This window comes from Cydia pomonella, chromosome 5, assembly GCF_033807575.1.
Source record: "Cydia pomonella isolate Wapato2018A chromosome 5, ilCydPomo1, whole genome shotgun sequence".
Taxonomy (NCBI): domain Eukaryota; kingdom Metazoa; phylum Arthropoda; class Insecta; order Lepidoptera; family Tortricidae; genus Cydia; species Cydia pomonella.
The window spans coordinates 10,765,405-10,791,712 of record NC_084707.1 but is presented as its reverse complement, the minus strand read 5'-3'; the positions used below and the strand labels follow the sequence as shown (position 1 = coordinate 10,791,712).

At 38.7% G+C, this 26,308-nt stretch overlaps 1 protein-coding gene across 2 annotated transcripts; it reads left to right on the top strand.

Moving 5' to 3' along the window:
- The first annotated feature begins 183 nt into the window (after positions 1 to 183).
- Positions 184 to 24,827, top strand: LOC133518266 (kinesin-associated protein 3). Of its 2 annotated transcripts, none has more exons than XM_061851911.1 (12): positions 184 to 375; positions 898 to 1,067; positions 1,707 to 1,945; positions 10,657 to 11,221; positions 11,303 to 11,403; positions 13,801 to 14,040; positions 14,339 to 14,513; positions 15,549 to 15,776; positions 16,302 to 16,420; positions 17,775 to 17,922; positions 19,179 to 19,251; positions 23,102 to 24,827. In XM_061851911.1, exons 2-12 carry the CDS (start codon positions 911 to 913, stop codon positions 23,208 to 23,210), a joined length of 2,154 nt encoding a protein of 717 aa, XP_061707895.1. In that variant the 5' UTR covers positions 184 to 375; positions 898 to 910; the 3' UTR covers positions 23,211 to 24,827. The 2 variants fall into 2 exon arrangements, with proteins under 2 accessions (XP_061707895.1, XP_061707894.1); XM_061851910.1 differs by having other exon boundaries at positions 17,775 to 18,047.
- The last annotated feature ends 1,481 nt before the right edge of the window (positions 24,828 to 26,308 follow it).

Below are 26,308 nucleotides of genomic sequence, written 5' to 3'. Positions count from 1 at the left end.
CTATAGACAAACCATAGACAACAGGATATGCATCATGTCTACATGCTCTAATATTTTGTATCATATGAGACAAAATACAGGTTTATACCATGTATATAGTACAACATAACACTAAAAATAAACAAGGTATCATAGCAATGATCTTTTCTTTGAGAGATTTAACCTATTATCGGAATCGGAAACTAGTGTATCTGTGGCTCGGTCTGTATTCAAGCTGTCAAAATATTTGGAGTGGAATAGGAAATCGATCGATTGTTATTCGTAAATAATTAAATATTCATATGAAGTATAAGCACTATTATATTTTATACAAGCTTTAAAATCCAAAAACAGAAAGCGTGGAGAGCCTTACCTAACAGTGCACCCTTGCCCTTGGTGAGTAATCTATCAACTACATATATGAAAAAATACAAACAGCTGATGATCTAAATTCATTCTATAATAAATGTGAGGTTTAGTAACTTTACATTTTTTATTCCTTGTTTTAAAAACTAGTTAACGTTTTTATTGCATATGTATCATGAAGTTACTGAACCATATTATATGTCCTTCATGGCACTTGTGCAGAAGATGTGGGTGTATGTTTTATAATTTATAATGTTTGGTTAATTTATAAGTTACTTTTAAGTTTAAATATCTCAAGTATGTAAAATTTGTTTCCATAAGTGATACCTGTCACAGTGAAATTTCTATGTCTTGTAAAAACTCAAAAAACTTAGTAATCAATTCAATTTTGACCTTGCAATGTAAAACACAATGTTATAGCAACTTAAAACGAATCTTCCTTATAAGGCACTCATTTAAGTAGACCAGTGCTGTATGAATATTTTGATTATCAGATAAGTAATAGCTGGTCCTCATTGCACATAATACTTTATATATTTTGTTTTCTTTCAGAAACCATATTAAAATGAGTCCTGTTGAAAGTGTACCAGTTGCGGTCCTCAACAATGTTGATGATTATGTGGAGTTACTTTATGATGATATCCCAGAGAAAATTAAAGGATCTGCACTAATTTTACAGCTTGCTAGAAACCCGGACAATTTGATTGAACTGGCCCATAATGGTATAATTGTTTAACTTACTAAGTTTAAAACCATGTGTTTTGGCTGATTCCTGCTTATATATAAATAAAATAAATACATAAATATTTGGGGACAATCTTACACAGATCAACATAGCCCCAAACTAAGTACTTACTTTTTTTATTTGAGTAGGTACTAATATAGTCTAAGGAATTGTAACTAACATTTTTTTTATGGGCCCCTGGAGTGAAATAAACGAATATTTAATTTAATTTATAGTACTGTACTAGTAGAGTACAGTACTGGCTATAATGTTTAAAATTTGGTGCAACTATATTATTCTTAAGTAGGGGTGCATTCATGAACATTGTAGTAACCCTGGTCAATAAGTTGACCATGGACAAAAACATTTCAGTATGGTTGCATTTTGTCCCAGTATGAGTATCACAGAAAAAAAAAACAAAATTATTTCTATGAAACCCTAACATAAAAATGTCCAGGGATTGACAATCCCAGGATTGGTTCTAGGCAAACCCAGGGAGGGTGGGGGAGGCCCCATTTTCGAAGAAGTGGGATCTTGAAGCAGCAGGCACAGGACAATGTTTTAAGAAGATCTCTGCCCAAACCCCACACACAGTATTTTCCTTTTCCCGTGATTGATGTCTTGATTTATTTTCCAGAGGCTTTACTAAGTGCCCTGTCTCGAGTACTCAGAGAAGAGTGGAAAAGAAGCATTGAGTTAAGCACCAATATTGTGTACTCATTCTTTTGCTTTTCTACTTACAATGATTTCCATCCAATCATCATTCAATACAAAATTGGCTCACTTTGCATGGATGTAATTGATTATGAACTAAAAAGGTATGACCAGTGGAAAGAGAAAGTTGAAGGGAAAAAACAGATACTTACTCCAGACAAGGTAAGAGTTCAACAATACATCTAATCAATTGTAAAAATCAGTCTACTAACTGCTGTCACTTATAATAAACCTATGAGATTTATTTTAGAACAGGTTCATAATACGGGTGGGTTGGGGGGTCTTTAAAAGGGATCTATATCTGAATCCCTAAAGTTTTTTCACCTATGTTTGCATTCCCTTATATCGTTTATCTTAATGATCAGTTGTCCTAACACTCATATACCCTAATTTTGGTTTCCCTATTATCGAATGGCCGATTTTTTTTTGTCCTAATATGTTTTTCCCTAATGGCACTTTTCATATTGAGTATTTATCCTATGATTATGTGGCATAATTCTTTTTTGGTCTAATTATTGCTAGGTTTAAAAATTATATATCATAACCATCATGTTAAATTATTTTACACAGCCTATCGTTGCTCGACTTAATACTCGTATGCCCTAATTTTGATTTCCCTATTACCGAATAGCCGATTTTTTTTGCCGTAATTTGTTTTTCCCTAATGGTACTTTCCATTTTTATCTGGTCTAATTATTTTTAGGGCTAAAGGTCATACGTCCTAACCATGATGTTACCTAATTTTACATAGCCTATGGTTGCTTGGCCTATCACTCGTATGTATGCCCAAATTTTGGTTGCCCTATCATCGAACGTCCTATTTTTTGCCCTAATGGCACTTGCCATATTGATTACTTATCCTAGTGTTATTAAGCATTTTTTTTGCGAGGGTCGCTGTTCTAATCTAATCTAACGAGGGCTGCCATCCGTCCGGGTTTTCCCGGATTTGTCCTAGTTTGGAGGCCGTCCGGGGGCCGTCTGGGGGGGTGTCAAGAAGTGTCCGGGGAAAACCCGGACACTTTTCATGTAAGGAAGCACATTAAAAGTACATGTAAGGTCTTGTTTTTTAAAAATATTATTTTCGGACTCGTCCGGGGAAAAAATGCGATTTATGCCAAATGTTCGGGTTTTTTTTAATCTTTGTCCGGGTTTGGCGAAATTCGAGATGGCAGCCCTAAACCTAACCCACTTTTGTAGCAGCAGTTCGTTTTTGCGAGGGTCATAGTTCTAACTAAACCTAACCCAATTTTATGGCAGCAGTTCGTTTTTGCAAGAATCGCAGTTCTAACCTAACCTAACCCACTTTTATGGCAGCAGTTCGTTTTTACAATGGTCGCAGTTCTAACCTAAGATAACCTTTTTTTGACAGCAGTTGGTTTTTACAATGGTCGCAGTTCTAACCTAACCTAACCCACTTTTGTGGCATGAGGTTTAAAGCTCCCTTTTTATAGTTTTTCTTAATAACTCATAAACGGTGGCCCATAGAAAAAAATGTTCTCATACATAGATAATGCACATAATATTTCCTACAAAAAAACACTCAGAACTTTTTTCTCTAGGCTCAATATTTAAGAAGATATTATAGAAGTATACTAGACGTTATACGACGGATATTAGACGTTAAGTTAATTACAATAAATTGATAGGTACTTTTTTTAGTTGTTCGTAAATAACTCGTCAACGGTGCTCCTGTGCAAAAATAATGTTATTCATATATACTTAACAAAAAAATTCTACAAAAAAAGCGGCCAAGTGCGAGTCGGACTCGCGCATGAAGGGTTCCGTACCATTTATGACGTATTAAAAAAAATCTACTTACTAGATCTCGTTCAACATTTTACCACTTAGGACACACATTTTACCACTTTGGAAGTGTCTCTTGCGCAAACTATTCAGTTTAGAAAAAAATGATATTAGAAACCTCAATATCATTTTTGAAGACCTATCCGTAGATACCCCACACATATGGGTTTGATGAAAATAAAAAAATATTTTTTATTTTATGACTTATTAAAAAAACTACTTACTAGATCTCGTTCAAACCAATTTTCGGTGGAAGTTTGCATGTATATGATATATTTTTTTTAGATTTTTCATTCGGTTATTTTAGAAGTTACGGGGGGGGGGGGGGACACATTTTTTCACTTTGGAAGTGTCTCTCGCGCAAACTATTCAGTTTAGAAAAAAATGATATGAGAAACCTAAATATCATTTTTGAAGACCTATCCCTAGATACCCCACACGTATGGGTTTGATGAAAAAAAATTTTTTTTTTATTTTTATGACGTAATAAAAAAAAACTACTTACTAGATCTCGTTCGAACCAATTTTCGGTGGAAGTTTGCATGGCAATGAATATCATATATTTTTTTTAGATTTTTCATTCTGTTATTTTAGAAGTTACGGGGGGGGGACACACTTTTTACCACTTTGGAAGTGTCTCTCGCGCAAACTATTAAGTTTAGAAAAAAATGATATTAGAAACCTCAATATCATTTTTAAAGACCTATCCACAGATACCCCACACGTATGGGTTTGATGAAAAAAGATTTTTTGAGTTTCAGTTCTAAGTATGGGGAACCCCCAAAATTTATTGTTTTTTTTTCTATTTTTGTGTAAACATCATAATGCGGTTCATAGGATACATCTACTTACTTTATACATCTACTACATTTGGCTACGGAACCCTAAAAATGTACAGAACCTTTTTTGTAGAATTTTTTTTTTTGCAACACATCGATCCTAGAGAAAAGTGTTCTGAATGTTTTTGTAGGAAATATTATGTTAATGATCTATCTATCTTCTATCTATTCTATATAAATAAAAATCAAATACGTTTGTTAGTCACGCATAAACTCGAGAACCGCTGGACCGATTTAGCTAATTTTGGCATTGAAATGTTTGTATTAGACGCCAGAAGGTTTAGGAAATGATTTTGAGAAATCCAACCCCTAAGGGGGTTAAAAGGGGGATGAAAGTTTGTATGGGGTTTAAGTTTTATTTTGAGCTAGGAACTTGAAACATTTAAAAAATATATTTTATTGAAATAGAAGAAAACTCATTTCAGCGTTTTTGAAAATTCATCCCCCAAGGTAGTGAAAAAGGGGTTGAACGATTGTATGGAGATCAAATATTTTTTTGAGTGCGGGATTTGAAACTTTGCTCGAAGGCATATTATTAAAACACAAGAAAAGTAATTTCAGCGTTATTGAAAATTCAACCTCTAAGGGGGGTTAAAAAGGGATGAAGGTTTGTATGGGGTTCAAGTTTTATTTTGAGCTAGAAACTTGAAACATTTAAAAAAGATATTTTATTGAAATAGAAAACTCATTTCAGCGTTTTTGAAAATTCATCCTCCAAGGTAGTGAAAAAGGGGTTGAAAGTTTGTATGGAAGTCAACCATTAGTCAAACGGGACCCTATTACTGAGACTTCGCTGTCCGTCCGTCCGTCTGTCTGTCACCAGGCTGTATCTTATGAAGCGTTGACAGTTGGAATTTTCACAGATGATGTATTTTTGTTGCCGCTATAACAACAAATACTAAAAACAGAATAAAATAAATATTTAAGGGGGGTTCCCATACAACAAACATATATTTTTTGCCGTTTTTATAAATAATGGTACGGAACCCTTCGTGCGCGAGTCCGACTCGCACTTAGCCGGTTTTTTTAATTCATTCCCTAAGTTAGTGAAAAAAGGGTTGTAAGTTTGCATCGGGAACGAAATTTTTTGTAAATAGTGATCTTGAAATGTCGTAAAAGACACAATAATAGGAAACAAGAAAATAGATTTCAGGGTTTTTAGAAATTAATTCCCCAAGGGAGTTAAATTGGCGTTCATTAAAAGTTTGTATTAATTCCCTAAATTGGTGAAAAAGGGTTTAAAGTTTGCACTCGATTGGAATAGTGGACTTGAAAAACTTCTTAAGGTAATGCGATGGATTATAGGGACCGTGCGCGTTGGAGGATCTGCCATCTTGTGGCCTGAATCGGAATAAACATGTACATTCACACGTCACGTGTGCATAGTAGGTTCTGCCATCTTGTGGGCTACATCGGAACAGTAAACATCACATTTACGCCTCGCGCCAAAAATCTGACGGCTTTTGTGCTGCATCCTACAGTTCACGCACGCTCCCTATATCGAGAAGAAAATAACAAAAAAAAGTGTCACTGTCACAAAGGATTCGAACTTTATGGGTGCGTTCAGAAATGGAATATGGTAAAAAACCTGACCATAACTATTTAAACCACAAATAAAACAAAATTAGAGTCAGACAAAGCTAAGTTAGCAGCGGTTTTGATAGCCAGACGGGGCACGTGTTATTTTCAACGTCAAACTTCTACTTAACACGTTTACTTAACACTTGCACCGTCTGTGCTATCAAAATCGCTGCCAACTTATCTTAGTCTGACTCTAGGAATCAGAGGTTACATTGAAAAATACAGCCGCCATCTTGAATTTCTGCATATTTGCTCTAAACAAGATGAAAATCGATATCTGAAAATCCGAAAAGCCCTTTATTATGAATCTAATGGATAAAATGCCACCATCTTGGATTTATGCATTTTTGCTTTGATCAAGATAAAAACGATATCTGAGGATCCGAAAGACGCTTTATTATGAATCTGAGGGAAAAATTGCATAACTCGGCCGGCATTTTGTTCTGATCGATATGAAAAAAAAACTGCCATGTTGAAATTCTCTGCTCTGATCAAAATTAAAATCGATTTCTGAGGATCTGAGAGGCCCTTCATTAGGAATCGGAGGTTGAATTAGACTAAAAAGCAGGCATCTTGAATTTCAGCACTTTTGCTCTGATTAAAGAAGAAAATATATTGTAGCACTCTACAGAGAGGTAGCATGTTGTACCTACGACGCAAACCTAAAGCTATTCCCTCTGCATTTATACGTATGTACCTACATGTACACAATAAATAAATATGAAATAAAATCGATATCTAAGGATCCAAGAGGCGCTTCATTATGAATCTCAGGTCAACATTGGAATAAACGGCCGTCATCTTTAATATCTCCATTTTTTGCTATGATCAAGGTGAAAATCGATATCTGAGGATCCGATGGGTCGCTTATTATATATCTGAGGCCAAAATTAGAATAAACGGCATGGGAATTATCTGCCCCCTATCACTCTTGCATATTCGAGCGATAGAGAGGCAGGTAACAAAATTTCGATTTGCGTGTTTCGCGGTAGGCCAAGTGTTTTTTACATCTTATAAATAGGAAAATGCCACAACCGCTCCGAAAAAAAGTTGTCCGTAGGGTACCTAGTTTTTTGACAAGTCAGTAACATCTGTAAAAGAATGATTGGATAATTCGTGACGTGCTAAAAGGGACTATAAATTTATATAAGACGAATACGATAGGTGACACGAAGTTCACCGGGTCAACTAGTTTATGTATAAGAACCTGTTTTGTTATGAGCTGCCATTCACGAGTTAATCACGAAAAACTAAGAAGCGACTTTAATATTGATTTTTATTAATATTCCCACTTTAGTATCTTTTTCAATGATGATCCTAGCGAAAAGTGTTCTACATTTTTTTCTTTTTCTTGAAGAAAATTTTATGGTTATTATTTATGTATGAGACATTTTTTTGCTATAGGTCATACTTTACAAATTATTTGCGAAAAACTAAAGCAAAGGAACCTTAGAATTGATTTTAATTGAGTTTCCCTCTTTAATATCTTTTTAAAAGTTGATCCTTTCAAAAAGTTTACTGAATATTTTTTGTAGAAAATGTTGTGTAGATTATTTACGTTTAACAACGTTTTTTGCTATTGTCCACCGTTTACGAGTTATTTACGAAAATATAGAAAAATTGACCATAAAATTGATTTTAATTAGCTTTCCCGCTTTAATATCTTTTTAAATGTTGATCCTAGCGACAAAGTGTACTGAATCTTTTTTGTAAGCAATTTTATATAAATTATTTGCGTGAAAGAACATTTTTTGTTATGGGCCAACGTTTACGAGTTATTTAAGAAAAAAAAAGGACCTTTAACCTTTTTTATTTGCATAATTTCAAAATGCTTTGTCTTTAAGTAATACGTTCGTTATAGCACACAAATAATATAATAACGCAAAATTTCTTTACTTTTATTTAGGTTAAACCTATGAAATTGTTGACGGAATCTTTATTCGGAGGCTCGAATCCTTTTGAGCTCTCTTAAAAAAGACTCGCCTCGGGATTTAAAAGACTCGGAAGTTTTTTAAGCGCCGAGTTTCTTAAAAATGACTCGAATTCCTTAAATTCAGACTCATAAGACTCGAGTTCCTACCAACACTACCTGAAGCCTTCACTTTAGGCTGGGCTGGTGTTCGTCCAATCTTCGTGATATTCTCGATGTGACAACTCGTGAGAATACTTTTTAGTTTTACACTTGGCTTGGGAGAGCTATAGGGCGGTAATTATTAAGACTTGTCTTGGCGCCTTTTTTGTGAAATAATGTTATGCTGTTCTACCACTCTTCTAGTATTTCACCGGTGCACTATGGGATATTTGGCCCTAAAATCTGGCCAAAAATATTTTATGCTCTTATCTCATCAAGAACCTTGTACTGATCATTTTATGGGTTAAATTGTTTTTGGTAATTTATTTTCAAAAATATGCTCATTAAAAGAAAAATAAAATAAAAATATGTTTATAATTGTTTATTAAAATCAAATTATACATAATTTATGTTAATCAGATGATTGAGACATATCCCACTCTTCTTCATGCTCGGATAACAGATAATCTTCTACTAATTCTTCTTCATCGTCATCAAATTGGTTTGGTAACAACATTTCTAATGCAATTGCACTGAATGGCCTCGTCTTCTTTGGGACCTTTAGTCTGATACTGCTCATATACGGATCAGCGAGGTATAGGAGAAGGCGCTCAGATGTATGATTTAATAGTTCTTGCAATGATATTTCTGCACAGGATTCTATATATATTTATACATATAAGTACATTGAGTAGCGCTGCACTGGTCGTTTATTAGTGTAGGTTTTAAGGTTCTGACGGAAGATCAGAGAAGCTGTGGTCTCCGCAGCATTTATGCTGAGTCAGCGCCTATTCTTTACCACAACACATGACTACTAATATCTCTACTAATCTAAAAATAAGACACGTAATACATTGTTATTGATATTAAGTGTTAAATTTTATGTTACTTTTTCTTTGTCTCTTGTCAATTTTCTTTTTCTCTTGTTATTTGTTTGTGTCACAAAGCATGTAAGGTGTGGTTGAATAAAGATTTTATCTATCTATCAATTTATCTATCACGTGATACGCTCCTTGTACTGGATAGCAGTCTTTTTTTGCCTTTTGCAAAACGCTGTAATATGGGTATAGTTTCGGGTCACTTGTTCTTATAATTTCATATTGATTTCATGATAAAGATGCGTCGATAAAAATGGACAACGCTTTATCTGGTGTCATTTGTTTCTTTGTTTTTTCATTCTGGCTGTCTCTAAAACTTTTTACATATTTTTACCTCTCGTAGGGCTTCCATTAACGTCTTTTACAACTCTTGCCGCATGCCCGTAGTTTCATTTGGAAAGCAAACAAAAGTTCTTCAAAGCTGGTATCGGATCTCATAGTTTCAGTTCTTCGCCTCTTACTACGCTCGCTCAAAACTTCAAACGATTTCGATGGGCGACCGGGAGGAGTCGTACATTTCGTAGGGATTTCTATTGCTCGCTGCAATCACGTGTGATTTTTTTAAGAAAATCTCGTTCTGTTTTGTGAGATTTCTTCCACCTGTTTCTTATTTCAGTCTTTACATATAAAAACTTCAACAAAAATTCTTTTTTTTGCTCTAAGGAAAAGCTGTGTTGGTTGACAAGTTCAGCTCATTCTGGAAACTTTTTGGCCATGTAATAAATGCATTCCCGTGTTAATGTTTTAACACCTGCTCCACCTAAAAAATAAAACAACATGAATATTACCGATCCACCTGCAGGTATACGTTTGTCTTGTAACTTTACCCTCATAGGCGTTCATTAAAAAAAAAAACAATCGGCGCTATTCGGCGCATTTTCTATTTAAATTTGGCAAATAGAAAAGTTAGTAATACTAATAAAAAAAAAGTACTACGCCCAAATCTATCCCACTTTATAACTAAATCCTTCGCTAACTATTATAATGGTGTAAAATTCACTTACTTATTTTTCGGATAATGTATAAATGTGTAATTATTGTTCAAAACATCAAAAATTAAATTAATATAAGGAAAACAAACCTGTTTCAACAGTATCTATCACTAATTTCACCAATTATATTATCCCAGTAAAACTTGTATGGATCCAAATATGCACTTTCAAATATCGTTCGCTCACTAATTCCCACGTGAAACTTAGTTGACGCTCATACAACGACTGATAACAAGTTATCTATGCAAGTGTTCTAAAACAAAATTGCATTTTATGGTTCTGTGGTTTGTCAGGTATACGATGATAAGGTTTTGTTTTATGATTTCGCATATTTGTCTTTTATGACTTATGGCCGGGTTTCGGGCTTAAATAGCCCATAGTGCAGTGAACAGAGCTTCGTTAAATATCCATCGCAGTTCTTTCAGTATCGGGCGTCCACATGCTTTTAGCAATTCCGTGGTAATGTCATCTTCTCCCGGAGCTTTGTATGCCTTAAGTTGTTTATAAAGCTTGCTTAACTTCATAGGTACTGATATCTGGAATGTTTTTTGGTGTAATGTTTTCTCAGAGTTGCATTTTGTGATTCGTATAGTTTCCAATTTGGTTACTTACCACATTTAACAGCCCTGGAGTGTCCTTAGATACATGTCAATAGTGTATTCAGTAGTGTCTTATTGATATTTTTAAATGTTTTTTTGTTTGTTTTTAGAGTGAATTACCAAAGAGCCGTATTCCAGAGCCGAAGCGCCGGCCGAAGTCAGGCACGTGGGCCGTCGCTGATGTAAACCTACAGAAAAGTCGCTCCTTAGTCTCCAGTTACCATGAGGACTTATGCAATGCCTCAGACGATTGTCTCTCCAAAAACGACGAGGAACAAATGAGAAGAAAGCTAAAAACTCTATCTAAACGACAAGAGCAGCTTCTCAGAGTAGCTTTCTACATGTTACTGAATGTAGCAGACAATGTCAAAGTTGAAGAAAAAATGCACAAGAAAGATATTGTTGGTCTCCTCATTGGCGCCATGGAAAGGCATTCTAATATTGATCTACTCATCCTCATTGTTTCATTCTTGCAGAAGCTTTCAATTTTCATAGAAAATAAAAATAGCATGGCGGCCAAAGGCATTGTTGAAAAGTTGGCACCATTATTGGAGTCACCTAACGCAGATTTAGTTAATGTGACGCTTAAACTGTTATTCAATCTTACATTTGATACTAAGCTACGCAACAAAATGATTAAAATGGGCTTACTCCAGAAGTTTATCAATTTTACAAGTAAGTCAACAGCTAATGAATTGCTGCTTAAGGAATTTAATTATCATATTGAATGAAATTATAACTAATGTCACATTCCAGGTGATGACAAGCACATTAATTTGGCAATGAAAATCCTATATCATCTGAGTATGGATGATAGAGTAAAATTAATGTTTACACAGTCAGATTGCGTCAAACTGGTAAGACTTTCATCCTAAGAGTAAATATTTAGGGTTGTTTCCATCTACAAATCTTAGGGCAGAATTGTATCCCAATAAATTCTTATGGATTATAAGAACATGTCAAACTACTATTGAATTTAAAATATCTTTTAACACACGTCACATGACCCAAGTCGAAATGACGTCACAACTCGGTTCGACAATTCGACCAACCGAGCCCCCCCCCCCCCCCCCCCGTTGTCTGTTCTCAGTACAAAATGTAATACTCAAGCCGTAGCCATTTTGGTGGCGGGCAAGCTGTGTATGTGTGCGTATAAATGTGTGTGAACAGACCTTGGTGTTACGTGTTTATGTACATTACATAGCTATGTGTCAAACCGTAAACTGTGACGTCACACAATTTTCAAAGAGCGTTTTGGGCGCGAAAGCATCTATCAAAAGGTATTTTGTTAATTTAACATTTTTAAAGCCGTTTTTAGGGTAAAAGTTGAATTTTAGGACAACGTTTGGTTAATTGGTTAATATAGGACGTATTACAAGCGTTTCAAAAAATTGAAAACAACCCTATTGTACTTGTACACAATGATTGTTGATTGTGCTATATTTAACACACTAATATTAACTTCAATTGTAACTAAAATAGTACGTGTTACTTTTTAGTTAACAATGTATTAAAATCTTGCAACCCGCTTATACCGATTTCATATTTTTGAAGAATACGTAATCCCACCAAAAACATTTTCATGCAAAATGTTGCCAAGACGAAACCGTAAGGTTCGCACTGTCAAAAACTTATCAGGTCTCATGTAGAACCAAGCTTCTGATTCTACAAGCCCTAACTTCACAAGCTACACCTTATTAGTCTTAATATGCGGCTTGACCGTTTCGTTACTACATGAACTATTGTTGTATAACACAAAAGTAATGAATTGGGACGGTGCGAAGTGCATGGTGGGGGTAAGTAAAACGATCCCAGCGCATAAGGTGGTAAAAATTTGAACTAAATGCGGATAGCGTCTTTAACATTTCATACAAGTTATATGGCTCGAAATGAATCTTTAATTTACGATAACTCCTGAAATATTCATTTAAATTGTATGGTGTAAGGGACCATTGTAATCTGTATGAAATGCTTAATATAACTAACGTATTTTATTTGATAATTATTAATACTGTATCCGTGTAAATAGGTTTGCAAATGCCACATACTTTGTGATTTTTTTCTAGAAGTTAAGAATTGGTATAGTAAGTTATCCTTAAAAGATAGACATTCAACATCGCGGACTTTTTTGTAGACCCATGAAAGAGAGACAACCCCACCATACATTGTGTTGTTATAGCTCTAACGGATTAGGCAGCGTTTTCGATTGAAGCTCCTAGCCAGCGTGATTTTTTCCGACAACATCGTTATATTTCAACCAATTTACACAAAACCTTAACAAGTTATAATTTTAACCTAAACCTTTCTCAAGAATCACTCTATTGATAGGTGAAAGTTGTATGAAAATTTGTTCAGTAGTTTTTAGTTTTGAAGTAGTTTTATAAGATGTAGTGCAATGACGTTTTCCCCTAGACTTGCGGACGCTAGGTTGCGTGATAGTCGTGCACATAGCGAATAGGCGCGCGAGCATACGCGCGAGGCAGTTTTCTCAGGCACAAACCGGCCAGTGTAGATGTGCCGGCCGAGGCGGTGCGCGCGCTTTCCTCGCCTGAGCGCCCCGCCTTTACACAGCACGTTTACACTGGCCGGTTGGTGCGTGAGGAAATTGCCTCGCGCGTATGCTTGCTCTGTGTGGACCCGCCTAATAGTGAATACATTTTTCACCTCACGCCCATGTGATGGTAGCGAAACGGCCAAGCCACATAGTTTGACTAAGGTGTAGAGTTTGTGAATTTAGGGCTTGTAGAGTTAGAAGTCAGGCTCTACATGAGGTCTGATAAGTTTATGACAGTGCGAGCCTTATGGTTTCGTCTTGGCAACATTTTACATGAAAATGTTTTTGGTGGGATTTCACATCTTTTTGTAAGTTGCTTATGACACTCTTCCATCCCCTAATTTAAAGGGTACCTATTTTCTTGTTAATAACAAGGACTCCCTATAAAAAAATTCAGACCTCTAGCATCAAATTTTGCGGAAGTCTCATACAAACTTTCATCCCCTGATTCAAGGGGTTGGGGGGTAAAAGTTCTAAGTGTTAGAAAGGTTTTATTGTTTGTGTATACTAATACTAGCTCACATACCAAATTTCAGCTTTCTAGGACTTCACAGATACAGGTGACAATACATTAATTTAGTACTATCAAGTTGCTCTGATGATGCACCCTAGAGGCGTAAAGTACAGTTGGCAATGGTGAATAAATAAGTGTTTTAAAAATGATTATTTGGCAGAAATTTACGGACATTTTTACTTTCAGTTAACTGACATGCTTCTACTGAACGTGAACAGCGAGAGCGGAATCGGTGGCAGCGCGAGTACCGACGTGCTCCTCGCGCTGTGCGTGAACCTCGCGTGGTGCGAGCGCGCGGCGCAGCAAATGGCGGCCGAGGGGCGTCTCAGAGAACTGCTGACACGCGCCTTTCGCCATCGGAACACAATGCTCATGAAGCTGGTCAGGAATCTATCGCACCATGCGCAGAATAAACCGCTCTTTGTGGTGAGTACTGATATGTACAGATGGTTGTCGAGATTCGTCTTAGGAAGCGGTTTATTTACGCCTACCGTCATCGTATAACACAATGCTGATGAAACTGGTTAGGAACCTGACGCACCACGCGCAGAACAAACCGCTCTTTGTCGTGAGTAAACAGTTGGTTGTCGATGTTCGTCTTAGGATGCGGCTTATTTACGCCTACTGCCAATGATGGCAGATGGCATTGACTTATGAATTGATAAAAAGGCATAGTCTAAATTATACCGGTTGAGAAGATCTTAATACAGTATTTTTATTTTAGGAATTCGTAGGAGACATTGCCGGGGCCGTCACCAGCAGCGATGCGGCCGAAGAGTTCGTGATTGAATGCATCGGCACCCTCAGCAACATACTCGACTTCAACGGCGCCCTCGATATCTTCGCCGTCGTCGAACGATACAACCTCATTCCGTGCATCATGAAGATATTGGACCCCGGTAATATAAACACCCTCAAAACAGTTCAACTTTTGAAAGTTCCGCTAGCGTGGCTTACATTCGCACACTAAAATGCTTCGCCTTTGCCTGCGTGTCCCTTAGTTTGACATCCAAAACAGATGGCGCTTTACTGCGCCATATGTCTTGTGATCACTGAATTGTAAAACGCCAACTTTTAACAATAAGAGTTACCGCAAAATGTATGAAGCCGTACAGCGTCATCTTGATTAACTGTTAAATTCGGAGCAATTGTCTTTAGATGTTACACATCTTACTCAATTAATGTATCTTTGGTAAGGACATTGTGTGGCCTAGTCTTGGTTAAGACTCAAATCCTTTGAGTCCTCTGCCATAACTGACTGACTCTAGTCATTAAGTCGAAACTAGAGTCCATATCGAGACCTAAGTCTTTTATAAAGACTTGAGTCCTTCAAAGCGAAACTCTCAAATTATGTACAAATGTTTCATGGGTTATGCCCAAATCATTAAAAAAATCGGCCAAGTGCGAGTCGGACTCGCACAGGAAGGGTACAGGAAGGGTGCTGGGTACTGACCCCGCCCGACGTTGCTAAACTTCGGTGATTGGATGAGAACCTCGAGATTGGAAAGAAATATTTATTTTATTCTGTTTTTAGTATTTGTTGTTATAGCGGCAACAGAAATACATAGTCTGTAGAAATTTCAACTGACTAACTATCACGGTTCATGAGATACAGCCTGGTGACAGACGGACGGACGGACGGACAGCGGAGTCTCAGTAATAGGGTCCCGTTTAACCCTTTGGGTACGGAACTCTAAAAATTGCAATTTTCCTTCGTGTTACTCATAGATAAAACCTATATAATTTTTGACAGTCTTTATTCAAAAACTTGAGTCCTTTTAAGTTACACTTAAAAAACTCAATAAAGGGCTCGACTCGGGACTTAAAAGACTCAGAAGTTTTTTAAGCGCAGAGTCGCGTAATAACGACTGGAGTTGTTCAAATTGAGAGTTGAAAGAGTCGAGTTGTTACCAACTCTAGTGTGGCCCGTACAGACAGCAGCAGCGACCCGGAGCTGGTGCTGGAGGGCGTGGTGCTGGCGGGCGCGCTGGGCGCCGAGCCGCGCTGCGCCGCCGCGCTGGCCCGCGCCGGCGCGCCCGACGCGCTCGTGGCGCTGCTGCGGCTGCGCCAGGCCGACGACGAGCACGTGCTGCAGACCGTGCTCGCCTTCCGCCAGCTGCTCGCGCACCGCCCCACCGCCGAGTACCTCGTGTCTCGCACAGGTGTGTATCTATTGTCAAAGTCTTTTAAAGCTGAAATCGCTGGGGAGTCTGTTGTATATTATATTAGAAACTGCAAACCGCACGTCTTCACGCCATAAACGAGAATGCTATTTAATGTTGCCCAGGCATCTCGAACCTAATACATAATGAACTCTACTGGGCTGATCTAAAAATTAAATAGCGTTCTGATCCTTTTTTATGGAGCCACCGGTTTGCGGTTTCTAATACAATACGAGTACATGATAGTATTGCCAGCTAGCTTATTTTTTTCGTGCCAAGTGCCAACGCGCCTATTTGAGATACGAAAACATGACATTAGAAAACTTACAACAGGTTTATTGTTGATTATAGATGTAGCCTATGTCAGGGACCCTTAAAACGAATCGATTGACACCTAATTCATCCCATTTGTCTTTGTTATTCGACGTTCGAATACTAGGGAAATGAGCCCACCTAGGCCTTTTCTGAAGCTTAAAAAATCATATCTTTAATTTCTAATAGCCTTTACTATTTTTTGTTGTACAGAAGCTCCAGCTTATCTCATCGACCTTATGCAAGATAAAAATGTGGAGATCAGAAAGATGTGCGACTCATGTCTTGATATTATTTCTCAAATGCAAAACGACTGGGCAGCTAGAATTAAGGTAAGTACTCGTAATTTGAACTACTTGAAGCGCGATTAAACTGTACTTTTCCTACTTTCTAGGTTTGGCGATGCCACGTCAACAAAAAGAAATTTTATTAAATGTACCTATGGCCTTTTTAGGGTTCCGAAGTCAACTAGGAACTACTAGGAGTCACTGTCTGTCCGAGGCTTTGCTCCGTGGTCGTTAGTGCTAGAAAGCTGAAATTTGGCATGGATATATAAATCAATAAAGCCAACAAAGTCGTACAATAAAATATAAAAATTAATTTTTTTTTAGGGTACCTCCCCTATACGTAAATTGGGGGTGAAATTTTTTTTATGCTTCAACCCTACAGTGTGGGGTATCGTTGCAAAGGTCTTTCAAAACGAATAGGGGTCTTCAATAAACATTTTTTGATAAAGTGAGTATATTCGGAGATAATCGCTCCGAAAGAAAAAAAAATGTGTGTCCCCCCCCTCTAACTTTTGAACCATAGGTCCAAAAAATATGAAAAAAATCGTGGAACTCGCTTACGAAATATATTAAATGAAAACTATAGCAGACATGATCAGTTTAGCTGTTTTTGAGTTATCGCAAAAAGTTTCCCCTTCATAGTAAAAAGACTTACTTACTTTAATTAGGTACTGATTATGCAAATTTGCCTATTTGTTTAACTCGGGTGAAAGGTACCGTTTCATCCCTTGGTTAACAATTTACTATACTTTAAGCTCCAGTTTAGCTTATTGTGACGGAAGAGTAACTACGGAACCCTACACTGAGCGTGGCCCGACATGCTCTTGGCCGGTTTTTTCATCAACAGATTGGTATTATTTTTTTCATTTGAAGATCAATGAACTATTACCCATTGCTAATGTACTCGTATTCGGTCCAGTAGCAACAAGACAACAACAGATAGGTTATGGCAGTAGTCTACAATTTTATGCTTGTTGCTAACAAAGTAAAAGTCGTCTCAACTGTCACTTTCGTGATTTAATGTATGACATGATTTTGACAGTGACCGTCAATTTTGTGACGATTGCTAACGGCCGTTAATGGTGTACAGTTAAGTGTAAGTAAATTTTTACACGTTTAAAAATAATCACATAGAAACTAGACTATATTTCGGAGAACAGACTCCAAGAAAACCCTTAAAAGGTTATAGCGTTACCCACCCTGCATACGATAGTATATTTTTAGCATAAAATAGCTAATGATTATAGCCGAGGAATTTCACCATTTTGAAACAGAAGTACCTATACTTTCAAAGATATTTCTTCCATTGCAAGTTTCGCGCGGCTCGACTTCGAATATTTTGTTCCTTTCCAATTTCCTGGCTTTACGCCTCCTCTTAAATACATTTTTATGGTGATAGGTGGAGCGTTTCCGCTGCCACAACGGGCAGTGGCTATCAGTGGTGGAAAGCCTAGGCGCGGAGGGCGCGGGCGCGGGGGACGCGGCCGACGAGCTGCCCCCGTACCTCTCCGCCGAGTACCTCACCACGCACCGCCTCGCCACCTCCGGTACTGTACCCGTTCATCACTCACAGTCGTCGGGTGCATGGCGCGGAGGGCGGGGGACGCGGCCGACGAGCTGCCCCCGTACCTCTCCGCCGAGTACCTCACCACGCACCGCCTCGCCACCTCCGGTACTGTACCCGTTCATCACTCACTGTCGGGGGGTGCATGGCGCGGAGGGCGACGGCGCGGGGGACGTGGCCGACGATTTTGTCCCCGTACCTCTCCGCCGAGTACCTCACCACGCACCGCCTCGCCACCTCCGGTACTGTACCCGTTCATCACTCACTGTCGGGGGGTGCATGGCGCGGAGGGCGACGGCGCGGGGGACGTGGCCGACGAGCTTGTCCCCGTACCTCTCCGCCGAGTACCTCACCACGCACCGCCTCGCCACCGCCGGTACTGTACCCGTTCATCACTCACTGTCGGGGGGTGCATGGCGCGGAGGGCGACGGCGCGGGGGACGTGGCCGACGAGCTTGTCCCCGTACCTCTCCGCCGAGTACCTCACCACGCACCGCCTCGCCACCTCCGGTACTGTACCCGTTCATCACTCACTGTCGGGGGGTGCATGGCGCGGAGGGCGACGGCGCGGGGGACGTGGCCGACGAGCTTGTCCCCGTACCTCTCCGCCGAGTACCTCACCACGCACCGCCTCGCCACCGCCGGTACTGTACCCGTTCATCACTCACTGTCGGGGGGTGCATGGCGCGGAGGGCGACGGCGCGGGGGACGTGGCCGACGAGCTTGTCCCCGTACCTCTCCGCCGAGTACCTCACCACGCACCGCCTCGCCACCTCCGGTACTGTACCCGTTCATCACTCACTGTCGGGGGGTGCATGGCGCGGAGGGCGACGGCGCGGGGGACGTGGCCGACGAGCTTGTCCCCGTACCTCTCCGCCGAGTACCTCACCACGCACCGCCTCGCCACCTCCGGTAGTGTACCCGTTCATCACTCACTGTCGGGGGGTGCATGGCGCGGAGGGCGACGGCGCGGGGGACGTGGCCGACGAGCTTGTCCCCGTAGCTCTCCGCCGAGTACCTCACCACGCACCGCCTCGCCACCTCCGGTACTGTACCCGTTCATCACTCAATGTCGGGGGGTGCCTGGCGCGGAGGAGGCGGGCTAATTATGATTGGCACGTTGGCTAAGCAGCCGGATGAGGACTCTAATGAAAATTATTAATTCAATATGATTCCTAGAAAAGATATAAAAAGTTGATTCAATATTTGTGTCATAACTTTTTTATTTATTTATTTCAGATTCCCAGATATCACTTAACGACGATTCGGACAGTTTGTCGGGTGAAGTTGATATTAATCGCACTAATGGAAGGTAATTCAATTTCTCTTATTCATAAAGTCCTATACCCATTATTCACAATTATAATTACAAAAGATGTGGGCGAGACTAACACTGAAAAAATCTAACTGTATTTTCCAAGTCTTTACACCGTCGCTGTCTATTGTGCCGGTTAAAGTTAAAGCTTATTTAGGCGGCGCGCGGACTCGCATGCGAGTTAAGGTACACATGTTCATTATACTAGCATGAAAGCATACTACTATAGCAAATGCTAGCGTGTAGGTATATTTAGGACATCCTCCTATTAAGAATCCGCAGCAATCTCGGTTGGTTATTAAGTATTTTGCTACTTTTCCGTTTATTGTTCATTTTCACTTTTATTTTGGGTGTGGGTGTTTTGATAAATTAAATAATTCGCGAATCCCACTTCTGATGACAGAAGGGGTGAGATAATTGATATGATTTAGGTATATATTTAACTATATAGGCACTTAAGTATTTATAAATAAAACGTCAGAGCTTTTGGGCGGTCAAATACGAACTGGTTTATTCATCGAGCTGTAAGTAGAGTGAACCTGTTTGTTTACATTATGGGGTCGTGACGTCACACAACCACAGGGCGGCTATCATGCGCGATAATGGACATGGAAATATTAAATAGGCCTGCAATTTGGATGTCACAACATCCTAAACATAAGTTGCGGCACGTAATTAAAAGGTTGTGGGAAGAAATAAAAGAATTTTTTCCTCCTTAGTTCTAGTGTACTCGTAAAATTTTGCGGGATGCTTTCTATATTCTTCGTACAACACTCTAAATTAGCCTAACGGCGTCTATTAAGGCCGTGCACACCTTCTCTTACATTTAAAATATCTGTCATGAAATATGAGCTGCTGTCGAGGCACTGAAGAGCCTTTTTTAAACACTTGAGTGCGTTCCATTCGCTCGATGCCGCGAACACTACTGCCGAGTCGTGGCATGGTCACCGCGCCGCCCCCCGCGCCGCCCCCCGCACCGCTCGCCGCTTAAGACCAATGTCGTGGCCAGGCCGTTACTTTGGCGTTAGTACTTGCAAATTTGAACCTGATGGTACATAATTTATTGAAATTTAGTCCTGCTCTGAAATATTTGAACACCTTGGCCGCTACGATATATGTGATGGCTACTGTACTAACAATATAGGGTAAGGTATACGAGTATCTGTGCCCGTGATTACTTGATTAGTTTATGTAACTTCAGATACCATGGTTAAGAAAATAAGCAAACTTAAGTTTATTATAAACTTATATTTGCTCTATTTCGTTTGTTTTATAAGCTGTCTTTGTATGTGCAAAGTTTCATTACAATCCAACACGTAGTTATAAAATGAGAACGAAACTCCGTTTGTATGGGAAGGTGAAATTCGGCCGAGCTTGCTGTGGACTCTTAAGCATGCTTTTTAGATGGAAGGGGGAATGGTAATAGCAAATGTAAACGCGTTTGCTTAATGAGCATGCTAGTGTCGATCTGTTGTCTGCAGTAGGTTCATGTGTGTACGGCTTTGCCAAAATGTCTCGCTAGGGAGATGAGAAAACCTTACGATTTATTACTTATTATAGAAACAACGAATGTGTATGGAATCCACGAGCGCCACAATCCACAGTACAACAATAATATAGCAAGAAATAATGCCTATGAAGATTTGCTAACCAACATGAATGACTCCGACTTTTGACTTAAAAAATATAAAAACTAAGATAAAAAAAATTAGGTCAGTTTACCACAGTGAATTAAACAAAATGAAAATTCCAAGCGATCAGTCGATCAGCGATGGAGCAGTGTTTTAATGCATTGGATCGCCAGCAAAACGATAAATTTTATTCAGCTCCTGATTTTCCATGAGTTTGTTTGAACTGGCAAAGAGCACGCTATCACCATGTGTATTTGGAGTGTTTACTTGAAGCATGCTTTATCAGGAGCATACTTCAAACTATCATGGTTATCGCTAGCAAATATAAACCGTTCATAAGCATGCCCATATAAAGCATACTCATAAACAAGCTTTATAGCAATCTATTGCAGAGAATGTAATAGTACCTTAGATTGCGACTATGGGGAAGGCGGCTGCCCAACTTAGCTACTAGGTGGCGCCATTAGAGTTTGTGACATGACATTAGTTTGGCCCCACCTTTTTTCTTTGAATAAATAAATTATCATAATAGTTAATGGAAATGTTCGTTACCACAATCAAATAAGTTTTGTATTAATATAATGAGATATTGATGTATGTACCGGTCTAAATAGTTATTAACATTAGACATGATCAGAGGTGGGAGCTTTGAATCTGCATTGATATCTCTGTAAGAATTTACATCACAGGCGAATACTGTTGGTGCCTCATAATCGACATTTAATGCTGGAGTCAATTGAAAATTATTATTTTGGTCGTAAAATATTAACTTGTTGACATTGTACATTTTCCTTCATATTTTAAGTATATTTTCGAATGAAAACAGTACATAGCCAAATATAATTTTCATCACACTTGCTTGAAAAAGATCTTATTTCATGCAGGTGTGCTGAAGGACAAAGGCTTATTTTGTTCCCGTGGGAGTTATGGATTGTGAAAAAAAAGCTTTTTCTTGAATTATGTCACTTATTCATACAAACTAAGTAGCATAAATGAGTTTTAGGTTTAAAATATTGACGTTTATAATTTAATATTTTTGTTTATGTTTAAAATTATATAATTTGCCTAATTTAACAGCCGCTTAAAATATATCGTGGCTGAATGCCGAATAGGTCTGTGCCTTGGATGCCTCACCTGCCAAGAAATTACAAAATGGCGGACGAATGTTTGATATGTCACCGTATTTAAGAATTATTATAGAAATTTAGTTTTTTCTTCGCAAGTGTGATGAAAAAAATTGTGTGTAACTCGGGGGCTAAGAATATTGCAAACTCGGGTCTTTAATTCCCTCCAGCCTGCGGCCGTCGGGAATTTACCACCCTCAAAAGCGCTTTTTTATACTACGTCGGTGGCAAACAAGCATACGGCCTGCCTGATGGTAAGCAGTATCCGTAGCCTATGTACGCCTGCAACTCCAGAGGAGTTACATGCGCGTTGCCGACCCTAACCCCTCCCACCCTCGTTGAGCTCTGGCAACCTTACTCACCGGCAGGAACACAACACTATGAGTAGGGTCTAGTGTTATTTGGCTGCGATTTTCTGTAAGGTGGAGGTACTTCCTCAGTTGGGCTCTGCTCTAGATCTGGAATGACATCCGCTGTGCTGTGCCCTACCACCAGAGCGAGATGACATTCACAATGCCCATACCTCTCTTGTGGACGTAGTTTAAGGACATACCCGAGTCCAAAACGCGCTTTTAACTGTGTTACAATACTTACAATCAGACGTCCATATTTTTCATGAGGATCCATTTTATTGCGTTAAACAGAAGATTATTACGTACATGAAAATATCCTACATGCTCCTGTCAAAACAAAACTTTTTATTTGAATGGCTTTGAAACTTTATCCGACTGTTTCTCGGCCTAAGATACAAAGTTTAAAACTTATACAGAGAGTTTAATTATGAAGTTTTATTAAACATTGGTTTATTAAATACAAATATATTTTTTAAGTTATAGTTTCATACAACGAGTTGGTCGAGTTGTCTCAAACTCTAGTGGCGCAATCTACAATTAGTTTTTAGCCGCCTTCCCCATTGAGGTTACATCCTTACCTCTAATTAGGTCGACGAATAAAATACCGAAGATAAGAAAGTCTTTTGATTTGTATAATATTGCTTCTCTACATAGTTATGAACTATTTTCTCTGTCTCTCTTTCTATGGAATCTAGAAGATCGGCATCTGTAATTTGACGTATTTCTTTTTTTTTGACAGAAACACCATGGAGAAACAACCGGATGAAATGTACGGAACGAATACCCTGGCTGAGAAGGCTGTTGAAAACGATGCATTGTATACAAATAACCTAAAAGTATTTTCGTAAAATAAATAACCTCTTGTTTACTTATTCGATAGGTTGAGGTACCATTAGAATTTAACGACGCTAAAATGGATCTATATTTATATACTGCATGTACTCAGAGCAATGGATGCATTCTAAATAATTTGTCACTATTTCATCAGTTATATATGTGCAAATCAGATCAAAATAGTAATGTTAATGTTCTATACTCTGTCGTGTTTGCCGCGTAACAAATTCGACAAAGATTCTAACGTTTGCTTCACGTTGAAAACCGAAATTGGACGTTAAGCTGTCGGATTTGAGTATACTTTGTCATATAGCGTACTTATAGTAAAGAAAAGTATTAAAATATAGTCGGGCTAACCAACCATATTGTTATAAATGCTGGGAAACCTTATTGAAGTGAAAACTTCTTTAGCGGCGCTGTGCACTTTTTGTGATGGGGAAAAAAAAATCGCGTCAGGGGTCACGTGACCGTCAGATTGAAAATTCGTCAGACGGACACGTGACATCATGGTGACGTGCAAATTGAATGTCATCGAAGCCCGGGAGTCGGGTAAGCGAAGATCGGGAAAATCGAAATTCGCGAATTGCGGGGATCTTTCTCTTTTACTCTCACTAAGACGTAATTAGAGTTACTGAGAACAATGTCCGCAATTGACGAACTTCGATTTTCGCGATTAGGCCTCCTGGTTACTTTTGAAAAATCGTATCTCATTCAAATGTGACATTTTATTGTCTTTATAATCAAAGAGTTCTTCATAACGGTTAAAGAGGTTTAATCTTTGTTAATTGTGTTGTATTGTATCTTTGTGTTATTGGGTGACCATGATTGAAGATACCCAAATTTTTCCTTACCAAAAAGTTAAATAACAGAAAAGAAGCGTGATTGTTTTACTTTATATGATGGTGAACGATTCATTAACATTTACTGATTGTGTAGGCTGTAGTCCTGCTCACGTCTCAAGCCCCCTCCAGACTATGCGCGTGAATCGCGGAGCGAACATACCGCGACGTTGACGTAGACTCCACACTCGCACAACTTCACGGCGATTTCACAGTTTGGATCGCGGCAAGATGGCGCCGAAGCGTCAGCGGATCGGATTTAGTTTGCGGCAATGCACTGATTCAAACTGGGAACTGTCAAATTGATTCTTGGTTGATCAAGTTCGCACCCAATATAACCAAGTAGCCGCCATAGAAGGTTATGACAGTTTAACAGATTAACCGACTCGTGAGCGAATCGCGGCGCGAAGCGATTGCGGGTGTGGAGTCTTGCAAGTTCGCGCTTTGCGTCTCCTTTGACGCGGGCCAAATACCGACAAAAAACGGGGAATAAGGCGCGAAGGCGTGAACAATCTGCGAAATCGACGCGAGGGCCCTCCACACTCGCGTTCGCGGATTCGCGCCTTGATTCGCGCACGAGTGTGGCGGGCCCTTTATGAATTACTCTGTATATGTTATATATTAACACTAATATTCGCATTTCAAAATATCTTCCACACTCAAATTTATTTACGTAAGTATAATAGAGAATTATCTTTTTTTATAAAACTGCTACTCAATTTCTCCAAAATATCAAAAACGCACAACGTTAATATTCAAGTTTTCACTTCTGCCGGAACTCCCAGAGTGCAACCCGTTGTTTTTTTTACCACTACCTTACTCTAGCCAGGAAAGAAACGAGTAGGTAAGTGGTAGGTATATTACTTATGTTTTCAACAACTAAATTTCTACACTAACATGGATAGGTTGTACTATGATCTCAATATGAATTGATATTTACTTTCAATGTTGCTTGATTATTAGCTTGTTTCTAATTCCTAGTATAATTTTTCACTAGAATTAGCTGCACAGCTAATAGTATATCCACTGCAATTGATTACCTAGTCCTTATTTTGTTAACGATTTTTAATATAATTAAACTAAATATCGCTAATAAATTTAATAATGATTGCTTTTTAATCAAATGATTTCTAAGATATCTTGTAAGTTCAGCCACCCGTACTCCTAAGAATAGGAGCCAGCCCCTGTTTAATGGCCTCCACACGCTTGCCTCTCGCTTACTTTATTCAGCGCAATGTAAGAACCAATACTACCTATAATCTATGGATGGATGTCATTCATGTCATTCGATACCTCCCTGAGAGGCCTGTTCCGCTTTTCGGCTGTGGCGGGTCGCTCCCAACCCAACCGGGTGCCATATTGATTTTCCGAAAAAAAAAAAAAACGCCGATTTTCGTTTCGTTGGCCGAATAACGATTGAAAGAATTCATTACGCATAATAGTCGTTTGTACGAGTAGTAGGGAATGCAAAAACCGAAGGTTTTCCAAAACCGGTTTTTTCTTCGGTTTTACAAAAAAAAACCGAATCCGGTTAAAACCGGCTTCAGTTTTTAGAATCAACAATTCTTAAATTCATCGCCATGGAATAAAGAAAAGATTGCTTCATGTGTAAAAACGAATGCTAGTATAGTATATACACGATTTTATCACGGAATTAAAGACAGAATATCTGACTATTTTATTGTATTGTATGGGAATTGTCAAATGACTTAATGTTATTTGTAACTAGGAATAGGAACAAACCAATTTTATTAAATTATTTTTTTGGTTTGTTGCTTAGACACCGATGGGATAGGTCATTTTTTTCTTAAATATATGACAATATCAATTTATAATTTAATGTTATTTGTCTTAAATCAAATGGCCCAATCCGAAATCTTGCTCTAAGTTTTTCGCTGTCTGCTAGTATATTAGAAACTGATTGTGTTGGCTTAAACTGGGCAAACACAGGTAGTCAAGTAATTCCATTCTTTAGGGTTTGAACTACCCTTTCCTATTAGTGCGAGAGACAAAAAAGGTTGTCGGTAAGTCGTTATCACCGAACCAACAAAAGACTCTAAAGCTGCGATTGATATAATTGATTACGTGGAATTTTTCTACAGCGCATCGCATAATAAAATTATAAGTAAGACCTTTAACCTTTAAGAAACATGGAAAGTCTACTGCCAATCTCTTTTTCTGGATCCAGACGCGCACAACTTCTCGCCTCCAGAACCTGGTGAACTGGACCTAGAGCCGGATATCCTGAAAGAGGAAGTTGCAGCAGCTATAAA

Excerpts from the sequence above, each read along its gene's own strand:
- LOC133518266 (XM_061851910.1), top strand. The coding sequence starts at position 911 with ATGAGTCCTGTTGAAAGTGTACCAGTTGCGGTCCTCAACAATGTTGAT. Across the intron at positions 11,404-13,800 it reads AGTCAGATTGCGTCAAACTG|TTAACTGACATGCTTCTACT; the intron begins GTAAGACTTTCA and ends TTTTACTTTCAG. Across the intron at positions 16,421-17,774 it reads ACTGGGCAGCTAGAATTAAG|GTGGAGCGTTTCCGCTGCCA; the intron begins GTAAGTACTCGT and ends TTATGGTGATAG.